Source organism: Muntiacus reevesi, chromosome 8 (genome assembly GCF_963930625.1).
Source record: "Muntiacus reevesi chromosome 8, mMunRee1.1, whole genome shotgun sequence".
NCBI classification, from domain to species: domain Eukaryota; kingdom Metazoa; phylum Chordata; class Mammalia; order Artiodactyla; family Cervidae; genus Muntiacus; species Muntiacus reevesi.
Genome location: NC_089256.1, coordinates 8,702,521 through 8,729,900, shown reverse-complemented (window position 1 = coordinate 8,729,900; position 27,380 = coordinate 8,702,521). Strand labels below are relative to the sequence as shown.

Sequence of the window (27,380 nt, the reverse complement as noted above, 5' to 3'; positions counted from 1 at the left end):
TGTTCATGACTCCAAAGCATACATTAAAGGGTGGTTGATTAACTTGGGGGTTCAGAGCTAAACCCAGATTGCCGGGTTATGTGGAATGTGCAGGGAGCATGAGCATCTCCTTTCCTCTCTGGGGAAGCAATAGCGAGGATTGGAGCCCTACTGCATGCCAGGCCCACATGGTCGCACCTAGTCCTCACCCCCACACTATGGTCCCCACTTCACTGATAAGATGCCTGAGGCTTGGAGACCTTCACTAGCCTGCCCAAGAACTTCCTGACCTGATGGAGTCAAGCCAAGATCGTTGCTGCCTCTACTTCAAACAAGCTTCTCTGAGGCTCCCCGTGGGCTTTCATCCTTGACATTCAGGCGTCAGCTCAGACAGGAACTCTCTCCAGCTAAAGAAGTTCCTCTCTGTCACCACTTTTCCTTTCATAGCACTTACCCTCTGCAATAGGACAGCGTGGCGTATTCATTGCTTGCCTCTCTCTCAGCTCCACAAGGCAGGAACCCTTTCTGACTCCTTCACTGCCGTATCTGTGTTGCTCCAAGCAGAGCTGGGTACATAAGAAGCTCAAACACATACTTGCTCAGTGAACAAAGCCATCTGTCCCTAAGCCCAGCCCTTTCATTCTGCTGGTTTCCTCAAGATGGCAGCCGGTGGCCAGTGGGCGTCACCAGGGAACCCCTTGGTGGCTGATGAATGATCCTAAATGCAAGACTTTCTGAGTTTCCCAAGGGTGAGGCAGGCAGTCCATAGACTTTCATTTTTACCTTGGCATAAGGACACCATCCAGGGACTTCCCTGGTTGTTCAGTGGTTAAGACTTTGCCTTCCAATGCATGGGGTACAGGTTCAATCCCTGATCCAGGAGCTGAAATCCCACATGCCTCCAGACAAAAAACCAAAACATAGAAGCAATATTGTAACAAATTCAACAAAGACCTTTAAAAAACAGTTCACATAAAAAACTTTCTAAAAAAAGAGATACCATCTAGCCATGTGACAAACCTTTGAGAGTCATATATAATGGTATCCACAACTCATGTTCCTTGATGATTGGACCTCTACCCACAAGTCTGGCTCAGGCCTACATAGACTTCTCAGGCAGGCATCACTGTCAGCAAGTGCTGTTGCCAGTCGCCATGAGCATGGCCTTGCCTCGGCTCTGACTCTCCACTACTGTTGTTTCAATCAGTTCTCGTGTATACTCACTCTCAGTGTTTATTTTTGTTGATAACTCTTTTTTGTGTGGTGTCATTTTGACTGTGATTTTGTTCCTCTCCGACACTTTGATGTCTCCAAGTTATTTTTCCACTAAAATGCAGGAATAAGACCATCAGCCCTACTTAAGTCACAGTCCTGAAAGGGAATGAATCATTGTGCCTAACCCCAGACCCTCATGGGATCCTGGATTACCTTGGTCTCTTATTTTGTTTGTTTGCTTGTGGCAAGGTGTATGCATTACTGAAAATCACCTTGCTGGGAAAAATGGGACGAGGGACTCAACAGTCAAACACATCATCAGTGATGCATGAAAAGAGACAAAGGGGCTTCCCTGGTGGTCCAGTGGTTGGGCGCTCACCTGCCAAGGCAGGGGCACAGGTTTGACCCCTGGTCCTAGAAGATCCCACATGCCCCCACGGCAATAAGCCAGCACCACAACCACTGAGCCAGAGTCCTAGAGCCTGTGCTCTGCAACAAGAGAAGCCACTGCGGTGAGATGCCTGCATATGGCAACTAGAGCGTAGACACCACCCCTTCACCACAACTAGAGAAAGCCCATGCACAGGAGCAAAGACCCAGCATAGTGAAAAATAATAATAAAATAAATTAAAAGCCAATCTTATTTGAAGAAAAGAGACAGAAAACAAACAAACCAACAAAAAATGCCAGCACAGTTTTACACAGGTTAAATGGTTAAGAAATCTATAAGGACTACAGTAAATGCAGTACCTTACCTTGAAGAGACCTGAGGTTTGCTCGTGGTGGTGGATATAGGAAGGGTTGAAGCTGATGCACTATTGTGCAGAGGGTTTTCTGAATGACACAGAAAGCTGTAACTGCGTTGCAGGCAGATGTGGCTCAGCACACATGGCGAGTGGAGTAGCTGGTAGATGTTTTGAGGTCTGTACATGGGCCTGTTTTGTGCCTTCCTACGTGGCTTAGCTCAGCTAGGCATGGATTTCTGATTTCATCTAGTATTTCTTGGGGACAAAATCTTGCATAAACAAATGTGAAATCCCTGTTATCCTTGAATCATTTCCTAATGTATCAATTGTGGTGGTTTAGTCACTAAGTCATATCCGACTCTTGCGAACCCAAGGACTGAAGCCTGCTAGGCCTATCCTTTGTCCATGGGATTCTCCAGGCAAGAAGACTGAAGTGGGTTGCCATTTCCTACTCCAAAGGTATCAATTGTGTTGGAACAAATGCACATTTTCAAAGCACATGTTACAGCAGAACTGTCTGCACCTGACTGATGGTCACTCTTTCCTTGTTTACTCAGACTGGACCAAGAGGATTGAGTACCAGCCTGGCTCAGGGAGCGTGCCCTTGTTCCCCAGCATCCACCTGGAGACGTGCGACGGGGCCGTGTCCTCCATCCAGATCACCACGGAGCTGCAGACCAACTACATTGGGAAGGGCTGTGACCGGGAGACCTACTCTGAGAAGTCCCTTCAGAAATTATGTGGTAGGCTTCCCTGTTCGGGTTATTTTTAATTCATTGTTTTAAACAATATATACAAAGTGTATCTTACTATATTATGAAGGAATCAGCCCCTCCCCACTGCACTGGTACATGTAACCCCTGGATGAATATTAAGTTTACTTATTATGGTTAAATCAGCAATGCCCAACCTTTTGGCACCAGGGACCAGTTTCATGGAAGACAATTTTTTTTAAGTTTTTATTTCGTATTGCTGCTGCTAAGTCGCTTCAGTCGTGTCTGACTCTATGTAACCCCATAGACAGCAGCCTACCAGGCTCCCCCGTTCCTGGGACTCTCCAGGCAAGAACACTGGAGTCGGTTGCCATTTCCTTCTTCAAAGCAGGAAAGTGAAAGTGAGAGTGAAGTCGCTCAGTCATGTCTTAGCGACCCCATGGACTGCAGTGACCCCATGGACTCTTAGCGACCCCATGGACTGCAGCCTACCAGGTTCCCTCCATCCATGGGATTTTCCAGGCAAGAGTACTGGAGTGGATTGCCATTGCCTTCTCCAATTTTGTCTTGGAGTATAGCCAGTTAACAGGCTTCCCAGGTGGTGTTAGTGGTAAAGAACCCACCTGCCAATGCAGGATAGCTAAGAGATGGGGGTTTGGTCCTTGGGTCAGAAAGATCCCCTGGAGGAGGGCATGGCAAGTCACTCCAGTATTCTTGCCTGGAGAATCCCACGGATGGAAGCCTGGGGGGCTATGGTCCACAGGGTTGCAAAGACTCAGACACGACTGAAGCAACGGAGTACAGAGGCACACACGCACAGCTGATTAACAAACAATGTGACAGTTTCTGGTGGACGGCAAAGGGACGCAGCCATACATGTACACATGTCCCTTCTCCTCCAATCTCCCCTCCCATCCTGGCTGCCTCATAACATGGAGCAGAGTTCCCTGTGCTATCCAGTGGGTCCTTGTTGGTGATCCATTTTAAATATAGCAGTGTGTACATATCCATCCCAAACTCTCTAACTATCCCTTTTCCCCTTTCTTTCCCCCAAGCAACCATAAGTCTGTTCTCTAAGACTGTGAACCTCTTTCTGTTTTGTTAGTAACTTCATGTGTATCATGCCTTTTTAGATTTGTGGAAGACAATTTTTGCACAGACTGGAGGTGGGGGGTGGTTTCAGGATGATTCAAGCGTGTTACATTTACTGTGTACTTTATTTCTGTTATTATTACATCAGCTCCACCCCAGATCATCAGGCATTAGATCCCAAAGGTTGGGGACCCCTGGGTTAAAGGGTTGGAAGGCATAGCTTTCAGCACCAACCATACCTGGTCAGACCCCACCATGTACTGACTCTAAGGCTGTGGGCAAGTGCTGAGACAAAGCCTCTACTCTTCATCAGTAACATAGGGATGTTATGTTCCTGTGAACACACACAGGCACACACATTTAGACACAAGCCCCAGGTGTGGAAGAGCACCTAGCATGGGACCTGAAGGAACACGGCTCCCCTATACTGTGTTGATTTCAGAAAGGTGCCTTCCCAGGGGCCAATGTGAAGGGTGGTGCCTGCCTCTTAGGGAGAGGTGGGTCTCCTCCTCCAGGACCAGCTATGGAACACGAGGGCTTACTGCAAATGAAAGTGCTGGACCTTTGTTCCAAAATTATGAATACTTTTAAGGCAGAGACAGCAAAGCATGAAACCAAGCTGGGGGCCCTGTGTGACTGTTCAGGTCACATGCTGGTGAAGCCAGGCCTGGGTGCCCATGTTGGAGAAGAGCTGGGCTGGGAGGAGAGATGGGGAACGTGAAGGATCCAAGTGTGGGGGACAGAGGGCTGGCTGTCAGTGGGCTGAGAGATGGTGCCCCAAGAAAGAAGCAGGCTGGAACTGGGAGCCAGGCTGATGCAGGTTCTACCCGATGAAGCTTAGCTTTATTGAGCACCTGCTGTGTGCACCTCGCATGTGTGTGTGTTAGTTGCTCAGTCGTGTCCGACTCTTTGCGACCCTATGGACTATAGCCCACCAGGCTCCTTTATCCACGGGATTCTCCAGGTAAGAAATCTGGAGTGGGTTTCCATTCCCTTCTCCAGTGAGCTTCACATGCCCTACCCTAATTCACACTGAGGAGGGTCTTATTCATCCAGTTTTAAACATGGACAATTAGAAGCCCAGAGAGGAGAAATTATTTTTAAGGTCACACAGGGAGTGACAGAGCCAGACTTTGAAAGTAGGTCTATGGGAGGGAGGGGCTCTTTGACTCTGGATCTGTGATGCTGGGCCAGACCTCTAGAGCTGGAATGTAAATCTCTCAAGTCAACTGCAGAATAAGACACAGTGTGGTGGAAGTGGTCCCACCTGCTTGGTAAACCAGATCATGGATGTGTTGATGGGCCTCTTTCCTCCCCACCATGTATATTTCATTTCTTTCTTGTTCTCTCCAAGACTATTCAGGCCCTCACACAGCCTCTCCAGCCGGACTGTGGGCAACTCCAGAAAGAGCTTAGTCTTAAGACGGGGCCCGTACTTGGGGGTAACTCCATCTCCCAAGGAAGATGTGGCTTCCTGAACACAGCCTGCAGCCCCTCCTGGGGACCTCTCCACTACTGTCTTTGGAGCAGTTTTTCTCCCTCACCACTGAGACACAGACACATGCACACACACTTCTGTGCACACACACACAAGATGCAAATACACATGTATGCACATACAGGCACACACACATTCACACACAGATGCACACAGGCACACAAAGTAGGCACAGGCACACACACATGCACGCACAGAGGTGCACACATGCACAACAAGCAGGCGCACACGTGCACTCACAGGTACACACATGCACACAGTGAACACACAGGTACATACACAGGCACACACTCACACCTTCATGCAAGTAGCTCTTGCCCAAGGACCAAGTGACAATTTGAGAACTGATGTGCAGTATGCCCTGCTTGGGTAGCACAGTGCCCCATTTATCATGTTGCCAGGCTGGAAGGAGGGCCCATGGGAAGGCAGGTTTTTCTAGAATGATGCAGGAGATTGGGGAAAACAGCACAACCTAAGTATTCCAAACAGCTCTTGTAAAAATGCCCATCAGCAGCCCGCAGCACTGAGAAAGCTGCCTCCGGTGCTCTTTACTCCACACACAGAGAAGCTGTCTCCGCCAACACCTCATTTTGAATGGATATCCCATCCCGTTCCCTGTGCACCTGAATTATAAGTCAGCTCAACCCCACGCCACCGCAGGTTACAGTCATTTCCTCAACTCCTCCAGGTTAGGAGATGATGGAGTCAACTTGTTAAAGATCAGATGAGCCCAAGGGCACACACGGGTGATTTGATTCTGAATGTTGCTGGGGGGAGAACAGGAGATGGAGAGAAGGAGAGGATTTTTCAAGAGAAGAAACTTTAGAGCACAATTGCATCTGGTTGTTAATATAGCTCACTCCTCTGGGCTGCCAGCCTCACCTGGCAGGAAGGCAGGTTAATTCAGTCAGGAAAGCACTTTACCCTGAGATGCAAGCTTATCTGGTACTGAGAGTGACCCTTTGTTAAGCTCAGCTGGCAAAGAATCTGCCTGCCATGTGGGAGACCTGGGTTTGATCCCTGGGTTGGGAAGATGCCCTGGAGAAAGGAAAGACTACCCACTCCAGTATTCTGGCCTGGAGAATTCCATGGACTGTATAGTCCTCACTTTCACTTCCTGGTGCACACTTCTGGGAACCCCAAGTGAGCCTGACAGGGCGGGCCTATTCCTGCCTCCAGATCAGGAGTCTGCCTCTTGAATCTACAGAGGAGAAAAGGCAGAAGCAAATGAGTGAGACTCATGCCCATCTGTGTTAGGTCTGCTTCCTTGGGCCCCACACTCTCTCCAGACCATGAGGGAAAGGCAGGCCAGATCTCTTCTAAAGCGGAGCCTGGGCTGTGATTCCTGACTCATGCGGGACTTCTTAGGTTCTAAAGACAAGCTTCTCTGTGTTTTCCCTAGCTCGTCGACAAGCTGCTGGCAGGGTTTCCCAGCCAGAGGGCCACCACGACACTTTAAGCCCCAGTGTTCATGCATTTTTCATTCTACATATCTTCACTGACTTTGAATGGTAACAGGGAAACCAATTAGGATGTTACGGCCATAGTCTAAGCAAGAGATAATGATTTCTGAACTGGGGGAGTGGCGGTAGGGATGAACCTAAGACAGATTTAGGAGGCAAAATCAGTAAGAGTGAACCACGATTAGCTGTCAACCAGTGAAAAACAGGGAATCTTAGAAGATTCTAATGTGAGCATCTAGCTGGATGAGAGTGCCACCAACCAGAACTAGAAATTCCAGGCAAGGGTGGATTTAGGGGACAGTGATGACAAATACCTGTGGAACAGCCAGGTATGGGTGCCCGGCTCTAGAATGACTCCCCACCCTCCCGAGCTCCCGAGGACCTGCCACCATCACATTGGTCCATCATTATAGCCCATTTCTTCCCAGTATGTGGCCTCTTCTGGGCCACAGTACCCCATTTTTCCCCATCCCCAGCTCATTCCCATCCCTATGCCTTTGCTCACTTTTTTTCTTGCTAGAACCTCTCTCTCCTTTACCCTTCCAAACCCTTTGCTTAGGTCAATATTTACCCGTCATCTCTGCTACCAGAAGCAGTGCAGGAGGGCTCCTGGGTGCTTTTGAATTCTGGCATTGCTTCTATGACACTGTCCTTGTGCAGTAGCCCAGGCAAGGCTGCCTTCCCCTCTGAGAGAGGTCGGATCAGTGCCCACCTGCTTCCTCTTCCTGCAGTATCGTTCACAAGGAGCAGTGATGGCATCCCTGAATAAGGAGCCATCAAACAACAGCTGGACAGAGCCACTGTCAGGAAGTACCTGGCCGGTGCAATAGCACCAGAAAAAAGCCTCTTTGTTTCCAAGGGAGCACCAGACATCAGCCATATTGCTGCCTGAGGTTTGCGCACTGAGACTTTGGAAAAAGTGATGCAAGGTCCTGCACCTGTGTCCCTTTCCACTTGCAGGAACAAATTTAGCCTAACACGGTCCCCCACTGACCTTCCTGTATGTGAAGCCAGGCCTCATGGGGAAGTTGGACAAGCCGCTAATCACTTCCTCTGGAGTCAGAAATTCAAGATGAAGGACTCTGCCATCTCAGTCCCAGGTTTTCCCAAGATGAAGTGCCACAAAACTGCCTTGAGAATGAAATGTACGATGAGGCCCCAGTGAGGCTTCCTGACCAAATTCAATTTGACATGAACCCAAGCCTAAGAAAAGGCCTGCTTCCATGCCCCTGAGTCACTGCATATTACAGTAAGCAGCAAAGCAGTTTGTGATACACATGTCTCTCGGAGCCCTGAGGCCAGGACTGCTCCTTCCTGAAACCACAGGCTCCTGGCATCTGTCCAGCACCGCCCGTATGACACCCGGGGTCAGCTGCTCTGTGTGTGGAGTCAAGAGCTCCAAAGACAGGTCCTGTTGAAGGAAAGGCTGCAGTGTGAGAGCCTGCTATTAAATCAAGAAATGGATCCATCAGACCAGCTCAGATCATCAGGCATGAGCTGTTCTCAGAGTTTATACACTTGTGAGCACAGGAGATTTGCAAAGAGAATCTGTTCATTCATTCATTCATTCATTTTTTTTAAAACTCAAGTTCAGCTTTCTTGCTTATTTAATTTATTTACTTATTTTGACTGCACTGTATCTTTTTTGCTGCATAGGCTTTCTATAGTTGTGACAAGTGGGGGCTACTGTTTAGTTGCAGTTCATGGGCTTCTCATTTATGGTGGCTTCTGTTGTTGCAGAGCACAGGCTCTAGAGTATGTGGGCTTCAGTGGTTGTAGCACACGGGCTTAGCTGACTCACAGCAGTGTGATCTTCCCAGACCTGGGATCAAACCCATGTCCCCTACATTGGCAGGCAGATTCTTAACTACTGGACCACCAGGGAAGTCCTCATTTGCTTATTTTTAATTCAGCAAATATTTGTTCAGTGTCCAAATGCTTTCATTCATGAGGTTATCTAGAAGTTAATAAGACCACTTAACAGTTTAAGGTGAAGACAGTCATGTAAAAAATTTAGTCCATGGCTTTATACTACACTGGGCAGCTTAACAGAGCTTGTCCTCATTAAGAATCACAATTCAAGGTTTTATACCCTCAGGATAGCTCAACTATGAGAAACCATTGTCAATTCCTCCAAGATTCTTCTAAAGAGCCAGAGCTTCCAAGGAGGACAGCACCAGTTCCCCAGTCATAACCAGTTTTTCCATTCTCAGAGCTGAATTGGGTCTTTTATTATAAGCAAAATTGATGCACACATGTTGGGAATCCAATTAAATCACTATTCATACATGAGCAAGGGTTGCACACACTGAGCAATGGGTAATGACAGTAAGCAATGGGCTTCTCTTTGGTTATGATTTCTTTAAAGGCAATGAAGTAGCTACCATATAGCATGCCCTTCTATTCTGGGGAGAAGGTTTTTGCCTGCAGCAGCCTTGCCTGGGCTGATCAGCCCCTGGGGATCCACGGCCCTGCCCCAATAGTCTGGCTGACCATCTTCATCCAAAGCTCAGCTTGCTTCACCAGGAGATTCCAAGGCCTTTGAAGAAGCCCTGTTGTCTAGGATTGCAGAGATGGAAGGATAATCTGATGGTAGGATAAACAGGCTGTGAGCTTTGGAAAGGACATCAAGAAGTCCTCCACCTCCATCCTGAAGGCATGCAGATAGAAAAGTGGTTATGGTAGCCACTCATGTCAGTCACTTACGCATTATCAGTCAGGACAAGGCAAGTTAGGCTGCAGTAACAAATGATTCCAAAGTCTATCGGCTTAAAATAACAAAAGTTAATTTCCATTCCTACCACATGTCCTTCTTGGATTGACTGTGGCTCTGTTCCATGTTGGTTTCCCACCAGGATCCAGGCTAACAGAATAATCTCTATCTAGAATATTGTTGATATCATGGCAGATGGAAAAAATACATGTGGTGAAGCTTGGACTGGCTCATAAAGTTTCTGCCCTAAACTGACACACATTGTTTGCATTCACATTTTCTTCGTCAGAGCAAGTCACACAGCCAACTGTGATCAGTGGGTCACTGAAGCAGGTTAAGAACAGAAGTATTCCTTCTACCATCATGCACTTCATGTAGTTCAAGTAGGACCTTTGTCAAGACTCTCTACCAATGAACTGTTCCACCCACCAAAACTAAAAGACTTTCCATTGGGTCTCTAGAGGTAGGGCCCATTGCTGTATGGTTCACTGCTGTATTCCCACCACAGTGCCTGGCATAACTAAGACATTATATAAGCATGTAATGGAATAATATGGAGTTGATATTGCTAATCTTGGAAGATGCTACAAAATGAGGCCTGTGTCCTTGATTACAATGGTTCCTCTCCCCTGAGATCCTCCCCTTCTCCCTATCCCTTTCTGCATCCCACTGTGGACCATAAGGAGTCATGACTGAGGCTCCATGTCTCTCACCATGGCCACAGGCCCACAGTGAAATGCTGAGGGCACTCTGCCTTCACCAAGGCCATCCAGAACAGCACACAAAACCTACAGTTAAGAGGTCCAGGGACTTCCCTGGTGATCCAGTGGCTAAGACTCCCTGCTCCCAATGCAGGGGTCTGGCTTTGATTCCTGGTCAGGAAACTAGATCCCACATGCCACAACTTAAGACCCCATGTGCCACAACTAAGACCCAGTGCAGCCAAATAAATAAGTAAACATTAAAAAAGAAAAGACCAGATGGTGACCCCTGCCCCCAGGCTCCACGTGGGTTCTCACTCCACTGTGTGTCCTGAAATCTGCCTAACTCACCCCTGTCTTTATCTACTTGCTGGCTCAGCAAGGCTTCTCCACCTTGGTAGGGCTCAGAGACCTCAAAGCAGACTTCATTTCTGGTTGCAAGCCCCTTACACTCAGGCCAGTTTCTGTGCACCAGACCAGTATGAGCTCTCAGCAGCCCAGTGGGTCCCATGGACCTTTGCATCTTAAATACACCCTGGCATGCAGACAATGCCGCACTCTCTTTGCAAGTTATGCATCCTGTTTACCTACTGCTTTCCATGGGATATGTTGGGGAGAGGAGAGAGAACTTTAGGAAAAAGGAAATCTCTCTAATTTTATGTAAATGCACCAGAAAATGAAATTGTTGCTCAGTCACTAAGTCATGTCTGACTCTGCAATCCCACGGACTATCGCCCACTAGACTCTGTCCGTGGAGTCTCCAGGCAAGGATACTGGAATGGGTTACCATATCCTCCTCCAGGGGATCTTCCTGACCCAGGGATCGAACCTGGGCCTCTTGCATTGGCAGGTGGATTCCTTACCACTGAACCATCTGGGAAGCCCCTAGAAAATGAAATACAATCAGTTAAACCTGTGGAAGTCTGTACCGTCTAGTGAAACACAGTGTCATGCTTTCCTGGAGGCAACATCTGTGGGCTGGGCAGAGTGACATGCTATTTCCCTCATCAAGGAAGACATCAATGGCCTTTCCAGGGCGCATGCCTCTCTGTGGACAGCAACCTGGTCTTGGGCTCTGGGCTGAGCTTGGCAGGACACTGCACTATATGGTAGAAAGAATATCACCAGGTGTCCGAGAGCTGGGCCTGCCTCTAACTAGCTCTGTGGCTGTGTGATCCTGGTCAAGACATTTCCCCTTTCTGGGCCTCGGTTTCCATGTTTGTAAATGTACAGGAGGTTGGGAGCAGATAATTGGAGAAAATGGAATTAACAGATGTACACTACCATATATAAAATAGATAACAGCAGTGTTTTACAGTATAGCAAAGGGAGCTATATTCACTATCTTGTAATAAACTAAAATGGAGAAGAATCAAAAAAAGTGTATAGATACATACATATATATGTGTAACCAAATCACTTTGCTATACACCTGAAACTAACACAATATTATAAATCACTATACTTCCATTTTTTTTTAATGTGCAGGAGATGATAAGATCTTCCTCCAGGTTGATCGAGGTGGTGCAGTGGGGAGTGTGAGCTTTGGGGCTTGCAAGTTCTGATGATGGGTCCACTCACTCACTGGCTGTGATCCTGGGCTTGCTGAGCCTTGGATTTCTTACTGTAAACTGGAATCATAATAATATCCACCACTTAGATGAATAACTAAGGAAAAGCATTGACGTACTTAAGTCTGGACCCACTCAGTGTCTAATAAAATGTTTCAAGGAAAATAAGAATAAATGTCTGTTGAGAGTATAATTCAAAAGATACATGCACCCCATATTCATAGAAGCATGATAACCATTTGCAGGAACTTGGATGGACCTAAAGATTGTCACACTAAGTAAAGTAAGTCAGACAGAGAAGGACAAATACCATATGATGTCACTTATATGTGGAATCTAACACAAAGAAACTTATCTACAAAACAGGAACAGACTCACAGACAGAGAAAACAGACTTGCACCTGCCAGGGAGTAGAGGGTGTGGAGAAGGGATAGAGTGGGAGTTTGGGTTTAGCAGAAATAAACTATTACATATAGGATGGATAAGCAAGATCCTACTGTGTGGCACAGGAAATTATATTCAATATCTTGTGATAAACCATAATAGAAAAGAATATAAAAAAATAATGTATACATATGGATAACTGAGTCATTTTGCTGTACAGCAGAAACTAACATAACATTGTAAATCAATGTCAAAAAAATAATAAAGGTCTGTAACTATGAAAAATAAATTTCCCTAAATACACATACATAAAATGATATGTAACCAGTTGTTCCTCCTAACCTTCTCTTTCTGTTTTCTCTCCATCACCCTCCACCTCATCCTTGCTCTGTACCTCCCTCTGTCTATCCAAACTTGCTTTTGGGGAAAATTAGCAATCAGCTCCTTCACTAGCCTAAATGACTAGTGAATTCTGCAGGAACACCGGCTCCTTAACAACTGCAAGGTCCTCAGTCAAAAAGGAAGCTCAAGAGGTGGAGTTTTGAGCCATGTCAATGTCATCCTGGTTCCCTGGTATGCAAGCCTCTGGCTCTGTGTGGTGGTGAAGCTGACCTTGACAACGGCCAAACACACATCCCTGTACCAGGCCCTGCCAGACTGCGTTGAGGGCACTGGCTTGAACTAGAAGTCAGGAGCCCTGCATGGTCAGCCTGCATCTCCCTGGCCACCTGAAGTTTCAGGAACGATATATATTCTGTGTGAGCCCTAGTCACCAGCTGTTATCCTGGACAAATCCTGGTGTCTGAACCAACTCATTTATGGGACAGAGAAGTTGTTGCCAGGTTGCATTATTCTGGGAGATTCTAGGAAAACGAACTTATTCCAAAGACCATGTATGTCCCACTCCCCAACTACCGCCAAATCTTTACCTACCACTACCTTGGTAGGTTTCCTTCTTTCAAATACCTAGGGAGGTTCATAGCCCTACAGGCTTTGCTAGTCGTCACAATGTTAGTGTGAACTAGCTTATCAGATAAGTAAAATGGATATCACATAAGGTTCTGGGAGTATGGATGAGAACAAGTAAAATTTATTTTTTAATATTTATTTACTTGGCTGTGCCAGGTCTTGGTTGTGTCACGCAAGTTTAGTTGTGGCATGTGGGATCTAGTCTCCTGACCAGGGATTCAACCCTGGTCCCCTTGCATTGTGATCACCGAGTCTTAGCCTCTGGACCACCAGGGAAATCCCAAGTACATATTGATGAGAGATGCAGGGTATGGCCTAAAGGCTGGGAGAATAAGCTCAGTGGGAACTGGGTAGGGGCCAGAAGCATCTCACGGAGGTACTCTGCAGAAGGAAAGGCAGTTATAAACATTAATGGAGCACCTACTGTGTGTCAGGCATGCTACCAGGCAAAAAAGCCCTAAGAAACATGCTTGTTAATAACACAGTCGACGCTGCCCACAATTTCCCTTGATAAGCTAGCTGCAGGGTGATTGTGAATTAAGAGACTGGAGTCGCCACCCTCTACATCTCAGACACTGTAGTTCCCCAGAGGCCTCTCCCAAGGTGAGCTTCTCACCAGCTAAGCAGAGCAGCTCGCTCTAAGGATACAAATGTTTCACGCAGCCAGCCTTCAATTGCAAACCAATAGGTTCCAAGGCTAGAGGGAAAACTGGCTGGGTGAAACATTTTCAAAGTACATTGGTTTCTAATATAGCACCTTTCTGAGGAATTTTCAAGGCTCATTTCAATTCTAGGGGGTGTTTGTGGTGGCCAAGGGTGGAACGCAGTCCCCAGGTGAGATAAGTGTCTGATATACAGAATTCAGAAGTCCAGCGATCCCTAACAAATGGCAGGTTATATACACATAACCGCTGTCCATTAAATCCATTTATGACCGCCTGGTCGGTACTGTGCCGAAGGAGCCCCCCACACCTGGTCCCCTGCACCAGGCATACCTTGGACTCCCTGGTTCTTGTTCCCTGGTATTAGGAAGACCTCAACCTTCCTCATCCCCTGAGTAGCTGAGCTCTGCTCCTCTCTAGAGCATAAGGATGCCAAGAACACTGCTGGCAGCACCTGAGCTTCAGTGAAAAGGCCACAGCAGCCCAGTTACCCTCCTGGCTGTGCCATCCTACCTTCTGGGCCAGCTCCTCTGGCTCACTCAGCCCTGCCCTCCACAAAGCTGTTGGTGTAATTCTTCCAAAACACAAATCCACCTATGGCACTCCCACTGCCTCAGGTTATCCTTAGCCTGGAATCGTAGTGGTAGCAGAAATCACAGTAGCTCTAATAAAAATGATGGAGTTATAGCTAACTAGAGTGAGCTCCATTCGTGGTGTGCCAAGCACACTGTCCAAGCCAGGATGCCGTCTCTCATCCGGTCCCCACAGCACCTGGGAGGGCAGGTGGCAGAGAAGGGGGTGGAGGGTCCAAAAGGTGACGTCTCTGCTCACAGTCACGAGGCTCAAAAGTCAGGCCACCACCAGGCATCAGATTTAAGTTCTGCCAACTTCAGAACCCATGTTCTCAACCACTGTACCATTTGGCCTAAACAAATGATTGGAAAAGAGTGAGTGTGATGAGTGCAGAGTGATTCACACTCCTCTTGGAATCAGGTTGTGTGTCCTCTATCACAACCCTGGTCTCCCTGCATCCCAGGTGTCCATCAATTTGTGGGGACCTCCAAGGTCCCCAAGGGTCCTCCAGGTCCCCTCCAAGCTCCTCCAGGTCAGGGACTGCGCTGATTCACTTTTACTTTGCCAGCACCCGGGAGGGGTCTTGGCACCTGGTCGGTGCTCAATAAATGGCTGACAGGTTAATGAATGGATAAGTGTGTGAATGAATCAATTGATTGGAATCAAGCCCTGGCCTTCTCCAGGAACCTTGCCTGCTTATCAAAGCCCCCAGGGTAATCTCATTTCTCTAAATTTCTTCAGCACTTTTTTCCTTGTATAATGGTAAATTGCACTCTGTTTTCCCACATGCAATATTTTTGTCTGTAAGTTACTGATGCCTCCCCAAGCTACCATAGGCAACTTGGGCAAGGATGGCGTTTAACCCTTCTTTTCCCAAGTCACCCAGTTCAGGGCGGAGCTCTTAGTTCTGGGTGAGTACGCAGATTAGTTCATTGTAACCCTGAGAGTAGAAAACAGAACATGAGGACACCCGGCCTGGGAGGCATGACCCTTTGTTCTCTCTGTCCCCACCCCCTGTAGGAGCCTCCTCTGGCATCATTGACCTCTTGCCATCCCCCAGTGCTGCCACCAACTGGACCACAGGACTGCTGGTGGACAGCAGTGAAATGATCTTCAAGTTCGATGGCAGGCAGGGTGCCAAGATCCCTGACGGAGTTGTGCCCAAGAACCTGACCGACCAGTTCACCATCACCATGTGGATGAAGCACGGCCCCAGCCCCGGTGTGAGAGCCGAGAAGGAAACCATCCTCTGCAACTCAGATAAAACCGGTGAGCCTCGCATCCAGCTTCCTAGTAGCTGCTCATTATGTCCCAGCTGGTCAGGCACGGCCACGGCCACCAAGAGTGTGGGAGAAAAACAGGAGCATGAGCGGAGACCTGGGAAAACAATCTGGTCTCTGGTTTTCTGCCTGCTGACTTCCCAGCCTTGGGGTAGGGCAAGACCACAAATGGGACACCAAAGAATTGAAAAGTTGGCATTGGTGGTTTTCAGACTGGGTTCTTCAGAACCTCAGCCTCCCCAGATGTAACTTAGGGCTGCTGTACCAGGGATTGGGGCTGAGGGAAGAGATTTCATCTTTACTTCAAGCAAAGCAGCTCCACCTTCACTGTATTATATATAGGCATATTTCCGTTAAGATAATTTTCAATGAAAGGGTCCTGCTAACTTACAACAGTAGTTGAAAATCACTGCTGTGCATAATAATGATAGCTAAGTCTTCTTAGCTATTTTTCAGTATGCTAAGTGTGTGTAAGGGGGTTCACAGCTTGGTGGTTAAAAATGCTCCACCACTTATCGGCTGTGTAATCTTGAGCAAGTTGTTTAACCTCTCTGGGCCTCAATTTCCCAGTCTATAAAACATGCATTTTATTAATAGTATTATCTACCTCATAAGGTTTTTTATCAGAATTAAGTGACTTGATGTATGTATAGAGCTTTAGAACAGTACCTGGCACACAGGAAGTGCAATCTGTGTTAGCTCTTCCTGTTCCAAACAGTGTCCCACATCTCTACAATTGATTTTATAAAAGCAATATTGTGTTTTCTGTTCTAAGGATAAGGAAACATCCCTGAGAGGTTAAGTAGCTTATCCCAAATTATACAGCCAGTAGGTATCAGAACTGGAAGGTAAGCTTAGCTCCGGCTAACTCCAACCCCATGTTCTGCTCATCACACCCCACGTGTAAAGAAAGACAAACACACACAAATACTCTGATATCTCATGAAAATTTGATGCCCACAGTTTTCCATTTCAAATGCTACTCTTGTTAAAATACTTCAAATAAATAACAGCAGCCCATGGTGCAGGAGAAGACAGGAGAGAAGGAAGTCTGCATGCTCAGCTCTGCCGCTGGACAGCCGCAGTTCACATGGAAGCTTTCCCACTATTTAACACATGACCTTTGAGGTCTTGCTACTCAGCTTCAGTTCAGTTTCCCCATATGTAACATGGGGGAGATAAACATGAGATAATGTATGAAATCACTTAGCAGATCCAGACATAAAATCAGTGCCAGTTTACTCAATGTGGTTGTCATTGTCACTACTATTTCTGGTTTTATACCACACTCTATTATTATCAGAACCCCACATTTCGTATTTCACCTAGTCTTTTCAATACATGTTAAAGTGTTTTTTGGATGTAGAAACTGAGACAAAGGAAGTTGCCCATTTTTCTAGGCATATGGTGTCAGAGTCAGGGCCAAGGATTGGTTTTCCTAGGATCTTTCTCTAGGAAGGGCCCCACAGACCTGCTTAAGGTGCCACTGGGGATTGGGACTGGGTTCAGAGCTCAGCCCAAGACCTAGGAACCACCCTGTGGCCCCATCTTTGCAGTGCCTGGCAGGGTGCTTCCATCATGAACCCAGGAGTCCAAATGCAAAGCATCCCCAGCTGGGGTTAGCAGCCACACACATGGAGTCCTTTCTAGAATGTATCAAATGCCCTTGGGAGGCATGTCAGACAGATAGAGACCTTCAGGCTTCCAGAGAAGGAAATTGGAATATGAAAGGTTGAGCAACTAACCTAAGATAACACAATTGATTGCCAAAGAAACAATCTTGGCCCTAGTTCCTCTGGCTCAGGTTTCAGCTCAGTTCAGTCCTTCAGTTATGTCCAACTCTTTGCAACCCCATGGACTGCAGCACGCTCGGCCTCCCTGTCCATCACGAACTTCCAGACTTTACTTAAACTCACGTCCAATGAGTTGGTGATGCCATCCAACCATCTCATTCTCTGTCATCCCTTTCTCCTGCCTTCAATCTTTCCCAGCCTCAGGGTCTTTTCCAATGAGTCAGTTCTTCACATCAGATGGCCAAAGTATTGGAGTTTCAGCTTCAGCATCAGTCCTTCCAATGAATATTCAGGACTGATTTCACATTTCAGGACCATGCTATTGGAACAGCAGCTCTCAACCCTACTATGCACTGGAATAACCTAGTGACCCTGTAAAAATACCTAGATGCCAGGACCCTGCCCCGGCTCAGTGAGTCAGCGTCTGGGGGATTCTTTCCTGCAGCCATGGCTGAAAACTTTGCATTAGAGGATGATGCCTCACTTTCATCAGAGTAGCACCCCCAATAGGCATTTCAGCCCCTTCAACCAGCAAGTTATGGTGCTGCTCAGCTTTGGCCTCAACATAAAATAACACTGGGCCAATCAGCTCAACACTGACACAAAAAAAATAGGGAAGATTTTCTCATTTCTCTGACTTGAAAATAAACCTATATATATCTCCTGCCCTAAATTAAAACATTTGTCAGGATCAACTAAAGCTTGATTAGGGCTTTTATATATCAGGAAAAGAATTGTCAAGTTATAAAAGCAACACATGTTTATAGCAGGTAACCTAAAAATCACAGAAAAGTAGAAAAAATATATGTCACCTAAAATTCTAATAATTGGAGGTATTTTCTGACAACAGTTGGCATATTTCACTATGAAATGAAACATTATTTTTATTTCTATGTACATATAGAGTATTCTTACATTTTTCAATCTATTTTTATAATACCTGTGATACTATTATGTTTCTCTTAAATAGCATTACATGTATCCAGGTCATTTCTCTATGTGATAAAATATTCTTTACAAATATGAATTACATGACAGTCCTGAGGCTTTATTATACTTCATTTAACTGACTCCCTTTTGTTAAGACATTTAGATTGTTTCCTTTTAAATGCAACTGAAATAATGTTATAATAGGCATTATTGCAATATATAATAAGCATTCTTGTATATACCTGTATGGATAGTTCTGATTATTTCCTGACCAGAAGCTGAATTATTGAGTTAAAGAATATATTGCGTTGGCCAAAAAGTTCATTTGGATTTTCCCATAAGATGTTATGGAAAAAAACCAAACAAACTTTTTGGTCAACCCAATAAATGTTAGAAAGGCTGTTGATATAAATTACAAAATTGCCCTTCATGAAAATTGCACTAGTTTCTGTCTTACCCACTAAGTAACACTCACCAATGCTAGCCTATGATGAAGTAGTTTATTAATAGTTGGATAACAGAACTGATTAGTCATCAAGGGTTAATTGCAGTTTTATAAAAGAAAGAAAACCACCCTCAGCACAACCACCAAGAAACCTCACAGTGACTAACACCTTTCATTAATTTTCCCTCCTGTCACTGTCCAGCAGCCCGAGATGGAGCTGCGGGGTGAGGCTCAGCTTTGCCCAGACATTCGGGGACTCGAGATCCTTCCATCATTTGTCACTGCCATTTTCAACCATGGAACAGAAAGCTGGACTAGAGGGTTGAACATAGAAGGGTTTTATTAGTTAGACCAGCAAGCCACATACTCACAGTTTTCTGGTGAGAATTTGATCTCAGTGTTCCATCTGACCACGAGAGAAGCAGTGATATGACTTAAGCTATGTCTCTAAGAGCAAGGATACAAGGTTAGGTGAACCCATAGCAATGGCTCTACCACATGGTATTGTGAGGGGCACTTGTGCTCCCTCCAACCCCACCTTTGTTGACCCTATCTCTCCATTCCTGGTGTGAGCAATGTCCTTTCCTGGCCTCTCTTAGAAAGTCCTCTCCCCCTACACACCCGCTCCTCCTGTGGGACCCTTTCTTCCTGGCATCAGCCCTCTCGCTGCCTCTGAGTTTCATTTGAGTATGATGTGCCACTTGCAGTGCCAGCTACTTTCATACAGGGCTTTCCAATACAGAGGGGCCAACCAGTCCAGAAATCACCAAGTGATGCGGGCAGAGGTACCAGCCTAGTAGAGAGTCCTAGGATGGTCCCTCAGCCTGCTGGACAAGGAAGGGATGCTCACATGTCCAGAGATGCCCAAAAAACCTCTCAGAGGGACCAAGGTTGTCTAAAGTAGAGAGGAGGTGGGAATCTCATTCCCACCTGCCTGTTGGCTGAGCTGCAAACACTCTTACATCTGTTCCAGCCTGCTGTTGGAGCAGAGCCCAGGGGAGCTCTGGGCAAGTGTGACTCGTGTCCTAGGAGTTTAGGGTACAGGAAAGGTGTACCTGGCTCTGACTCTTGCCCAGATGATCTGAAGGCAAGAGGCTAATGGGGGCTGCCTCTGAGTGGGGAGCAGTGAGGATGGAGGAGCATCAGGGGGAAGGGCTGCCCTACTACAATTTAGCAGAACATCAGTGTTTTTATTCTTATTCTTGGGAACCAAACGGACATCCAGAAATGGTTGAGACTGGAGCCAATAGGGCTGAGTGCCAGGAAGAGGGACTCCAGTAGGAGAAGCAGATTGGCAAGGGGGCAGGGATAAGTAACCAAGGGCAGGTGCCAAGATCAGGAAAGGTGTCATGAAAATCATGAAAGGAATCATGAAAAGCATGGCTTAGAGAAGTAATGGAGAGGTGGTGGTGGTGGTGGTTTTGTTGCTAAGTCGCATCTGATTCTTGCGACCACATGGACTGTAGCCCACCAGGCTCCTCTGTTCATGAGATTATCTAGGCAAGAATACTGGAGTGAGTTGCCATTTTCTTCTCCAAATGGAAAGGTAAGAGCCAACAAAATTGGCTAGAAGTGGTGTGAATGTCCCTGCTGTCCAGATTGGGACTGTGTCACGTATCAGATCAACTACTGTGTGAAGATCGTAACAGGCCCTTTCTTACTGAGGGTGTGGAGATTGAAGGGACAGTGGTGGGAGAAGGGCTGAAAACATTTTTTAACCAAGGCCCATATCCAGTTTCATGGCTACAGGTGATCCCTGCAAAGCCTCTCCAAAAACCAGCCAATGCACCCATGAAGAAACCCATATGTAGACCCACATGACAGAGGACACTGGACATCCCTGGGAAAATGACAAAGTCCACTGCCTCTTTAAAGAGACTCCACTTCTCTCCTTCTTATCTGCCTTCCCTGCCCCTGACTAAGACTGGAGCTGGGAGGAGTTTGGGGGAGGAGGCAGTGGGACAAGAAAAGTCCTTTCCCCACTGGTGGCCAACGAGTCACAGACAAGGCTGAGTGGGGAAGATCTTTTAATGAATGACACTCTGGTATTTGATTTGGACAGAACCTTTCTGGACTATTTTAATATCTGACAGTGGCCAGAAGACTTTAAGATATGCCAGACATGTGGGCAAGGAAAAGGAGGGGGGCTGCCAGCAAAAGAGGAGCTGAATTCTGAGTGTATCATGTCACTGATGTTCCTCATGTCATTGAGGAACCAGTTACCCCTGGTGGGGGTGGTGACTCCAGGGATCCAGCTAACAGAGGGCGAGGGAGGAAGGGACCACTGGAGGGAGGCCAAGAGATGCTGTAAACCTCCCATGAGGTCTGGCCTTTCATTCTTCTTTTACCTCTTCACCATCATGTCACTGATGTTCCTCATGTCATTGAGGAACCAGTTACCCCTGGTGGGGGTGGTGACTCCAGGGATCCAGCTAACAGAGGGCGAGGGAGGAAGGGACCACTGGAGGGAGGCCAAGAGATGCTGTAAACCTCCCATGAGGTCTGGCCTTTCATTCTTCTTTTACCTCTTCACCACAACCTCTCCTGATACCAAATGAAGCTAAAGGGGAGAAATCTTTCTGTATCTTCCTGACAGTTATCTATAGAAACTATAGGAAATCAGTTAGGCAATAGTATGGGAGACAGGAACTGGTTAGTAAAATTCCTATAAGCAGGCCTTGGGTATTTCATCAATGTAAAGACCAAGTAGTCACCTGAATTTTGGCCTTGACCAATACTGCCACACTTGGCAACTGACCATTCTCCTTCTGTCCATCTTTTGGTTGCATCTTGAAGAACGGTAATGCTTTCGTGAAAACAGCATCTGACACTACTCTGTTATGTTGTCATGGTCACGAGGCAGTGTAGTAGTCCTTATAATAACCAACAGCCATTGAACATCTGTTCTGGGCAGATGGTTTATACACATTTCCTCATTGTATCAATTAAGATGCTTTCAGTTACAAGGAATGGGAAATACAGAGCAAACTGATATTGAATGATTAAAAATCAAAATTATAAAGGGAATGTGGGGTTCTTGTAACTAAAAGTGGCTAAGGCTAAGACAGACAGCTTTTGATAAAGTGTGATCAAGGTCCCGGCTTCTTTTCTCTACAATTTTTCAGATCTGCCACCTTATATGTATCAATTTCATCTTAGCAAACATGGCTGCAGCAGCTCCAAGCCTCCCATTATATACTGCAACTTCTTGAAAGAGATGGGAGTCTCTTCTTGCTAGCTGCTAAAAGAGGGAGACAGTTTTTTCCTAGACTACTTATAACAGCTCCAGAATCACTGGCCTGACTCAAGTCACTTTCCTGACAGAAGCCCCATGGCCAGGAGAATGGTCTGCAATACTGGACGTGGACCTGGGTTCTGAACCAAACACTGTGGCAGGGGGTGTCTCACAAACCCCTTTGGCTTAAACCAACTCAGAGCCCATGCCTTGAAGTGGGATTTGGCGTTGATTCCTCCCACTTATACCTCCATAAGCAAGGTGTGTATGGGATGTGCAAAAATCAATCCCAACATCCTATTCTCCTGACACATTAAGATAATCCAGCACCCCTGTGATGATCCAGCTAAGGAAATCAAGCCTTTAAGAGGTTAAATTACTTTTCCAGCATCATCCAGAGGTATGGCTTCACTCCAAGTCTATCTGAACCCAGGGCCCATGCCCTTCTTGCTGTTTCTGCTCATTTGCCCAATACAGAACATGTGCATCATACTTGACTTCTGTGATTCTTTGTAGTACAGTGTGAGTTCTCTGGGTATTGGTCAAAGAACAGCTCTTCCCCTCCCAATGGTTGTTATATTGTGACTACAGGATATCATGCCTGGGACCCAGTTGATTTTTTTTTTAAGCAGAAAAGGAAGTTTTAGTAGGCAAGAAAAAGTCCCATCTGTTGTCTGTGTATGGGGAAAATGGTATTTATTCATTGCTTTGGAAATTCAGGGAACTGTGTCTAGAGCTGGAAAATCGACCTGCCTCCTCATCTCAGCAGCCAGAGGAGAGGCAGCTCTCCTTAACTTCACACAGAAATGAAGGTGTGCTCTGTGGTTACTGCTGTCAAGCCTGATGAGATAAAATAAGAGCCCAGAACTCTGGGAGGATCCAGCTGTGTTAAAGGCACCTAGAGTGGCCGATGTGATTGTCAGAGAATGTCCTTGGCACTCCCAGAAGTCTATGTACAAAAAAGAGAGAGCTTGTGAACATATGTAATTTTATCCAGGCGCTAATGCAGTAAATGTGGGTATTTAAGGCCCAGATGGCTTCTCGGCAGAAGTTTTTTTGTGGGCTTTCTGGAATATACCTCTTCCATTTCAGAGAGCTCCACACGTGCGTTCTAGAACTATTCATTAGATCAGTTGGAAAAGAAAAGGCTAGAATGCCCATTTCTTTGTTTTCTGGGATTGTGCGAAGTGATGAACCGGGAAGACGCCTCCAGGGCTGATGGACTTGGGGATTCCGGCGCCCCTCATACCCTCCTTCTGCTTTTCAGAGATGAACCGGCATCACTACGCGCTGTACGTGCACAACTGCCGCCTCGTCTTCCTCTTGCGCAAGGACTTTGACCAGGCAGACACCTTCCGCCCCGCGGAGTTCCACTGGAAGCTGGACCAGGTATGGGCTCCCCTCGCGCCTGCCCACTCCCCACCCCTCTGCCGGGATGGTTGATGTGGTCCAGGGATGATGGCAATGGGTATGTATCTCACGGTTCTGGTCACTTGCTGATTTGGAGGAAAATCAACTCTGGGAGCGGAGAAGGCAATGGCACCCCACTCCAGTACTCCCGCCTGGAGAATACCATGGACGGAGGAGCCTGGTAGGCTGCAGTCCATGGGGTCGCTAGGAGTTGGACACGACTGAGCGACTTCACTTTCACTTTTCACTTTCATGCACTGGAGAAGAAAATGGCAACCCACTCCAGTGTTCTTGCCTGGAGAATCCCAGGGACGGGGGAGCCTGGTGGGCTGCTGTCTATGGGGTCCCACAGAGTCAGACACGACTGAAGCGACTTAGCAGCAGCAGCAGCAGCAGCAACTCTGGGAGACACACAACATCTTGAAGTCAGGATGGAAACTGCCGCCTTAAAGACCAGTAGGAAGTGGGGAGGACCACCCTTCCTGGCTGGGACCTTCACCCATCAGTGGACTTACCAGTGTGCATCTTGTCGGCTTGCTCCCTGTGGAGCTCCTGGAAGCTGATCCTCTTGATCTCCAGGCCCAGTTTCTGATCTTTGTTAGCACATCTTTTTGTCATAAATGCTCTGTGTCTCCTCTTTGATGCTCTCCTTTGGGTGACAGTGCAGCCTTGCCTTTAGTGACACAGGTTGAGAGCAGGGACCTGAGGACTTTGAAGTCATCAGTGACACTGTACCCTGTGAGCAGTGCATGTTCTCTTCTGAAGCAGGAAAACCTCTGACTTCTGACTTGTGATCACAAGGGCCGCTGTGTCGTACTTGTCAATGACAAATGAAGTGTCTGGTTGGAATGAAATGCTTTCAAGTGTCTGTTTCTAATGGCCGTGCAGTGATGAGATTGTGGAGGTGGCATTGCTCTGGGGGGCCGTGTTGCTGAAGAAGTGTCAGTGCAGCAAACCTAGAGTTGCCCTCTGCTTAGATTGGGGGGGGGGGATGTAAATTTTTGTTCAATGGTTTTATATTGTCAAGAGGGAGCATGGTGGTCAGCAGAGAAGAGGGTCATAGCATGGGTGCTGCTTAATGAAGCAGATGAAATGATGCTCATTCTACTGCATCTCTTGTTTGCTTTCGTTCTGCCTAACCTATATTCTGAGAGCTTCTGGGGCCCTCGAACTTCTTTTCTCCCTCCAGGTGGATGCCACCTGCCTCAGTGTGCTTGGGACGGAATGTTTCATAATCCTTTCCCTTCTCTTTCCTTATTACCTGTGTCTACCTCTCCCCACTCCCTTTCCTGCTGAAGCCCCAGATACCCAGTGGGGCTGATCTCAAAGTGTGTCACTGGAAAGCATGCCAGAAGGAACTCATTTCCACCGAGATGAGAATGATTGCTACCACTCTTCCTCTATATGCACTGACATATGCTCTTTAGGAGAGAGATTCATTAATCTCAGGGAATGTCTCAATGGTGGGACATCAGGCAGTGTGACAAGGTCAAGGATGCCAGGCTGATGGGAAAGATATTTCAGGGAGCCCTGGGGCAACTGCCTAATCCATTCTCAATAAATCCCATCCTGCTGGACCCTGAGGTTTTGGAAATATGGCATTTGGATTAATATATGTTCTTCTGAATAAGGAATTCTGGGTCTTACAGAAATTACACTATCTTGACATTGCTTATCTGATTTCCCAGCAACCTCTTGGCTACCTTCTAAAATGTCATATGATTTTTATGGGATGTTTTTATAAATACATAATATGAATTGAGGTATATTAGAATAAATTCCATATTGTGAAGGGTTTTAATAAAAACATTTCTATACTGGCTGAGGTCATTATAGATGCCCTTCAGTATTTCCTAAGATGGGATTGAAAAGCACTGTTATAAGCAAATGAAAGTCATAGGCTTTGGAATTTAAACTAGGTGCAGAAGGAATTCTGGCAAGAATACTGGAGTGAGTATTCCCTTCTCCATGAGATCTTCCCGACTTGGGGATCGAACCCAGGTCTCCTGCACTGCAGGTGGATTCCTTATCATCTGAGCCACAGGGGAGCCCTATAGTGAATCTAGGAATTCTGAAATCTGTTCCCAAACTGATGACTTTAAGGAGGAGCTGAGAGCCACTGAATATCTTCCAAACTTCTCTGGTCTCATTTACTACCATTCATGTGTGCCTGCTCTGTGCCAGGTACTCTGTGTGCATAGCTCATTCTCTTCTCTCCCCAAGTCCTGCTGGGTGGATAATATGGGGCAGGAGACCATGATCCAGCAACTTGGCCAAGGTCACACAATAAACATGGCTAGGACCTGCTTTTTCCGTATGCTCTAGTGCTCTTTGGTGAGCATGCTCATTAAAATGCAAAATGTTTACATTTTTAAATTTCAAATAATTTTTATCTGGAGATTGGAATTATGTAAAATGTTTATCCTGATGAAACCCTATGAAACTGTCAAATCTTCACTTTGCTCAAGCTCTGTCTTCTTTGTCTTAGTCAGCTTGGGTTGCCATAACCAAATACCATAGCCTGACTGGCCTGAACAACAGAGATTTATTTCTCAACAGTTCTTGAGGCTGGAAAGTCCAAGATCAAGGTGCTAGCCAGTTCCGTTCCCCCATGAGGACCCTCTTCCTAGCTGTAGACAGCAGCCTTCTCACTGTGTTCTCACATGGTGGAGAGAGCTTGGGTACCTTTCCTTCTCCTTATCAGGCAGGAACCCTATTGGACTAGAGTCCCACCCTTATGACCTCATTTAACCTTCATTACTCCTAATGAAAGTTAGACCCTTTCTCCCAATACAGCCATGTTTGGGGTTAGAGCTTCAACATATGAATTTACAGGGACGCAGTTCAGCTTATGGAGTTTCCCTGGTGGCTCAGTGGTAAAGAATCCACCTGCCAATGCAGGAAACGTGATTTCAATCCCTGGGTTGGGAATATCCTCTGCAGAAGGAAATGGCAACCTATTCCAGTATTCTTGCTTGGAGAATCCAATGGACAGAGGAGCCTGGTGGGCTCCAGTCCATGGGGTTGCAAAAGAGTCAGACACAACTTAGTGACTAAACAAAAACAACAAACAACAATTTAGCTATAGCATTCTTCTACTAAAGAAATTAACATAAAAAAATGTAAAGCCTGCCTGTTGATTATCAGAAGCCCCAGCTCACTTGAACAGTTGCCCACACCCTGAGAGGAGCTAAGGTAGGTGGGAATAGGGAACCTCCACCATACTCATACTAGCAATCCAGTGGTATATACAGACCAGCCCAGATTCCTCTGTTCACTATTTAGCTCTCTAGCTTCTTTCTGTAGACAGAAACATATCAGAAGTTTCTTGGATGTAAATCATTTGATGCCAAACTGTGTATATCTGATAAAGTACCTCCCTCAGGAAGCCATTCTGGGTCACCTCTTGTATAGCTTGCCTCTTCCCAATTCTCTCCAGACTCCATGCGGAATTCATCCCAATACTTACTCTACCTTAGTTACCCATTTATTTGTCCTGCCTTTCTTCCCACTTTGTGCTGAGATCCTGGAGGGCAGGTCTGTGTCCTACTCTCTCCAAATTCTCAGTGCAGGTTGTAGCCCTGAGCACACAGTTGGTGTCCAGTAAATGTTTGCATAAAAATGAATGGATTTTGAGATCAAAAGAAAGGAGAGACAAAATGAGGGAGGAAGAGAGGGAAGTAGAGAAGAAAAATCAAAATCTTTTAAAGCCTCCTGGTGATTAATTGATCTTTTGATCCATTTTAATGGAACATTTTAAAATTCTAAAATTTTGCCCTTTTTTACTCTCTGGATCTCAAAGGTTCAGCTTTGATCTTGATAAATTTACTATTTCAAAGATCTCACTGATTTTACCCCCAGTGGTTCTGTAACTGTTATAAAACTTTCTGGCCTTGAGTGGAAAAGGCTCAAGCCAGTCTAATGTGCTGTGTATATTCAAATTGCTGGCCCACCTTAGGGGTTCTAAAAGCATAATAAATGTCCCACTGCCTGATGAGACCTCATTT

At 46.4% G+C, this 27,380-nt stretch overlaps 1 protein-coding gene across 1 annotated transcript in view; it reads left to right on the top strand.

Annotated features, from left to right (window-relative positions):
- Positions 1 to 27,380, top strand: part of CLSTN2 (calsyntenin 2) — a 712,988-nt gene that overhangs the window by 590,097 nt on the left and 95,511 nt on the right. Inside the window, exons 6-8 of the mRNA XM_065942478.1 lie at positions 2,498 to 2,683; positions 15,301 to 15,549; positions 23,231 to 23,352. Of these exons, the coding sequence (XP_065798550.1) occupies positions 2,498 to 2,683; positions 15,301 to 15,549; positions 23,231 to 23,352 (557 nt within the window). The remainder of the gene's footprint in view (positions 1 to 2,497; positions 2,684 to 15,300; positions 15,550 to 23,230; positions 23,353 to 27,380) is intronic.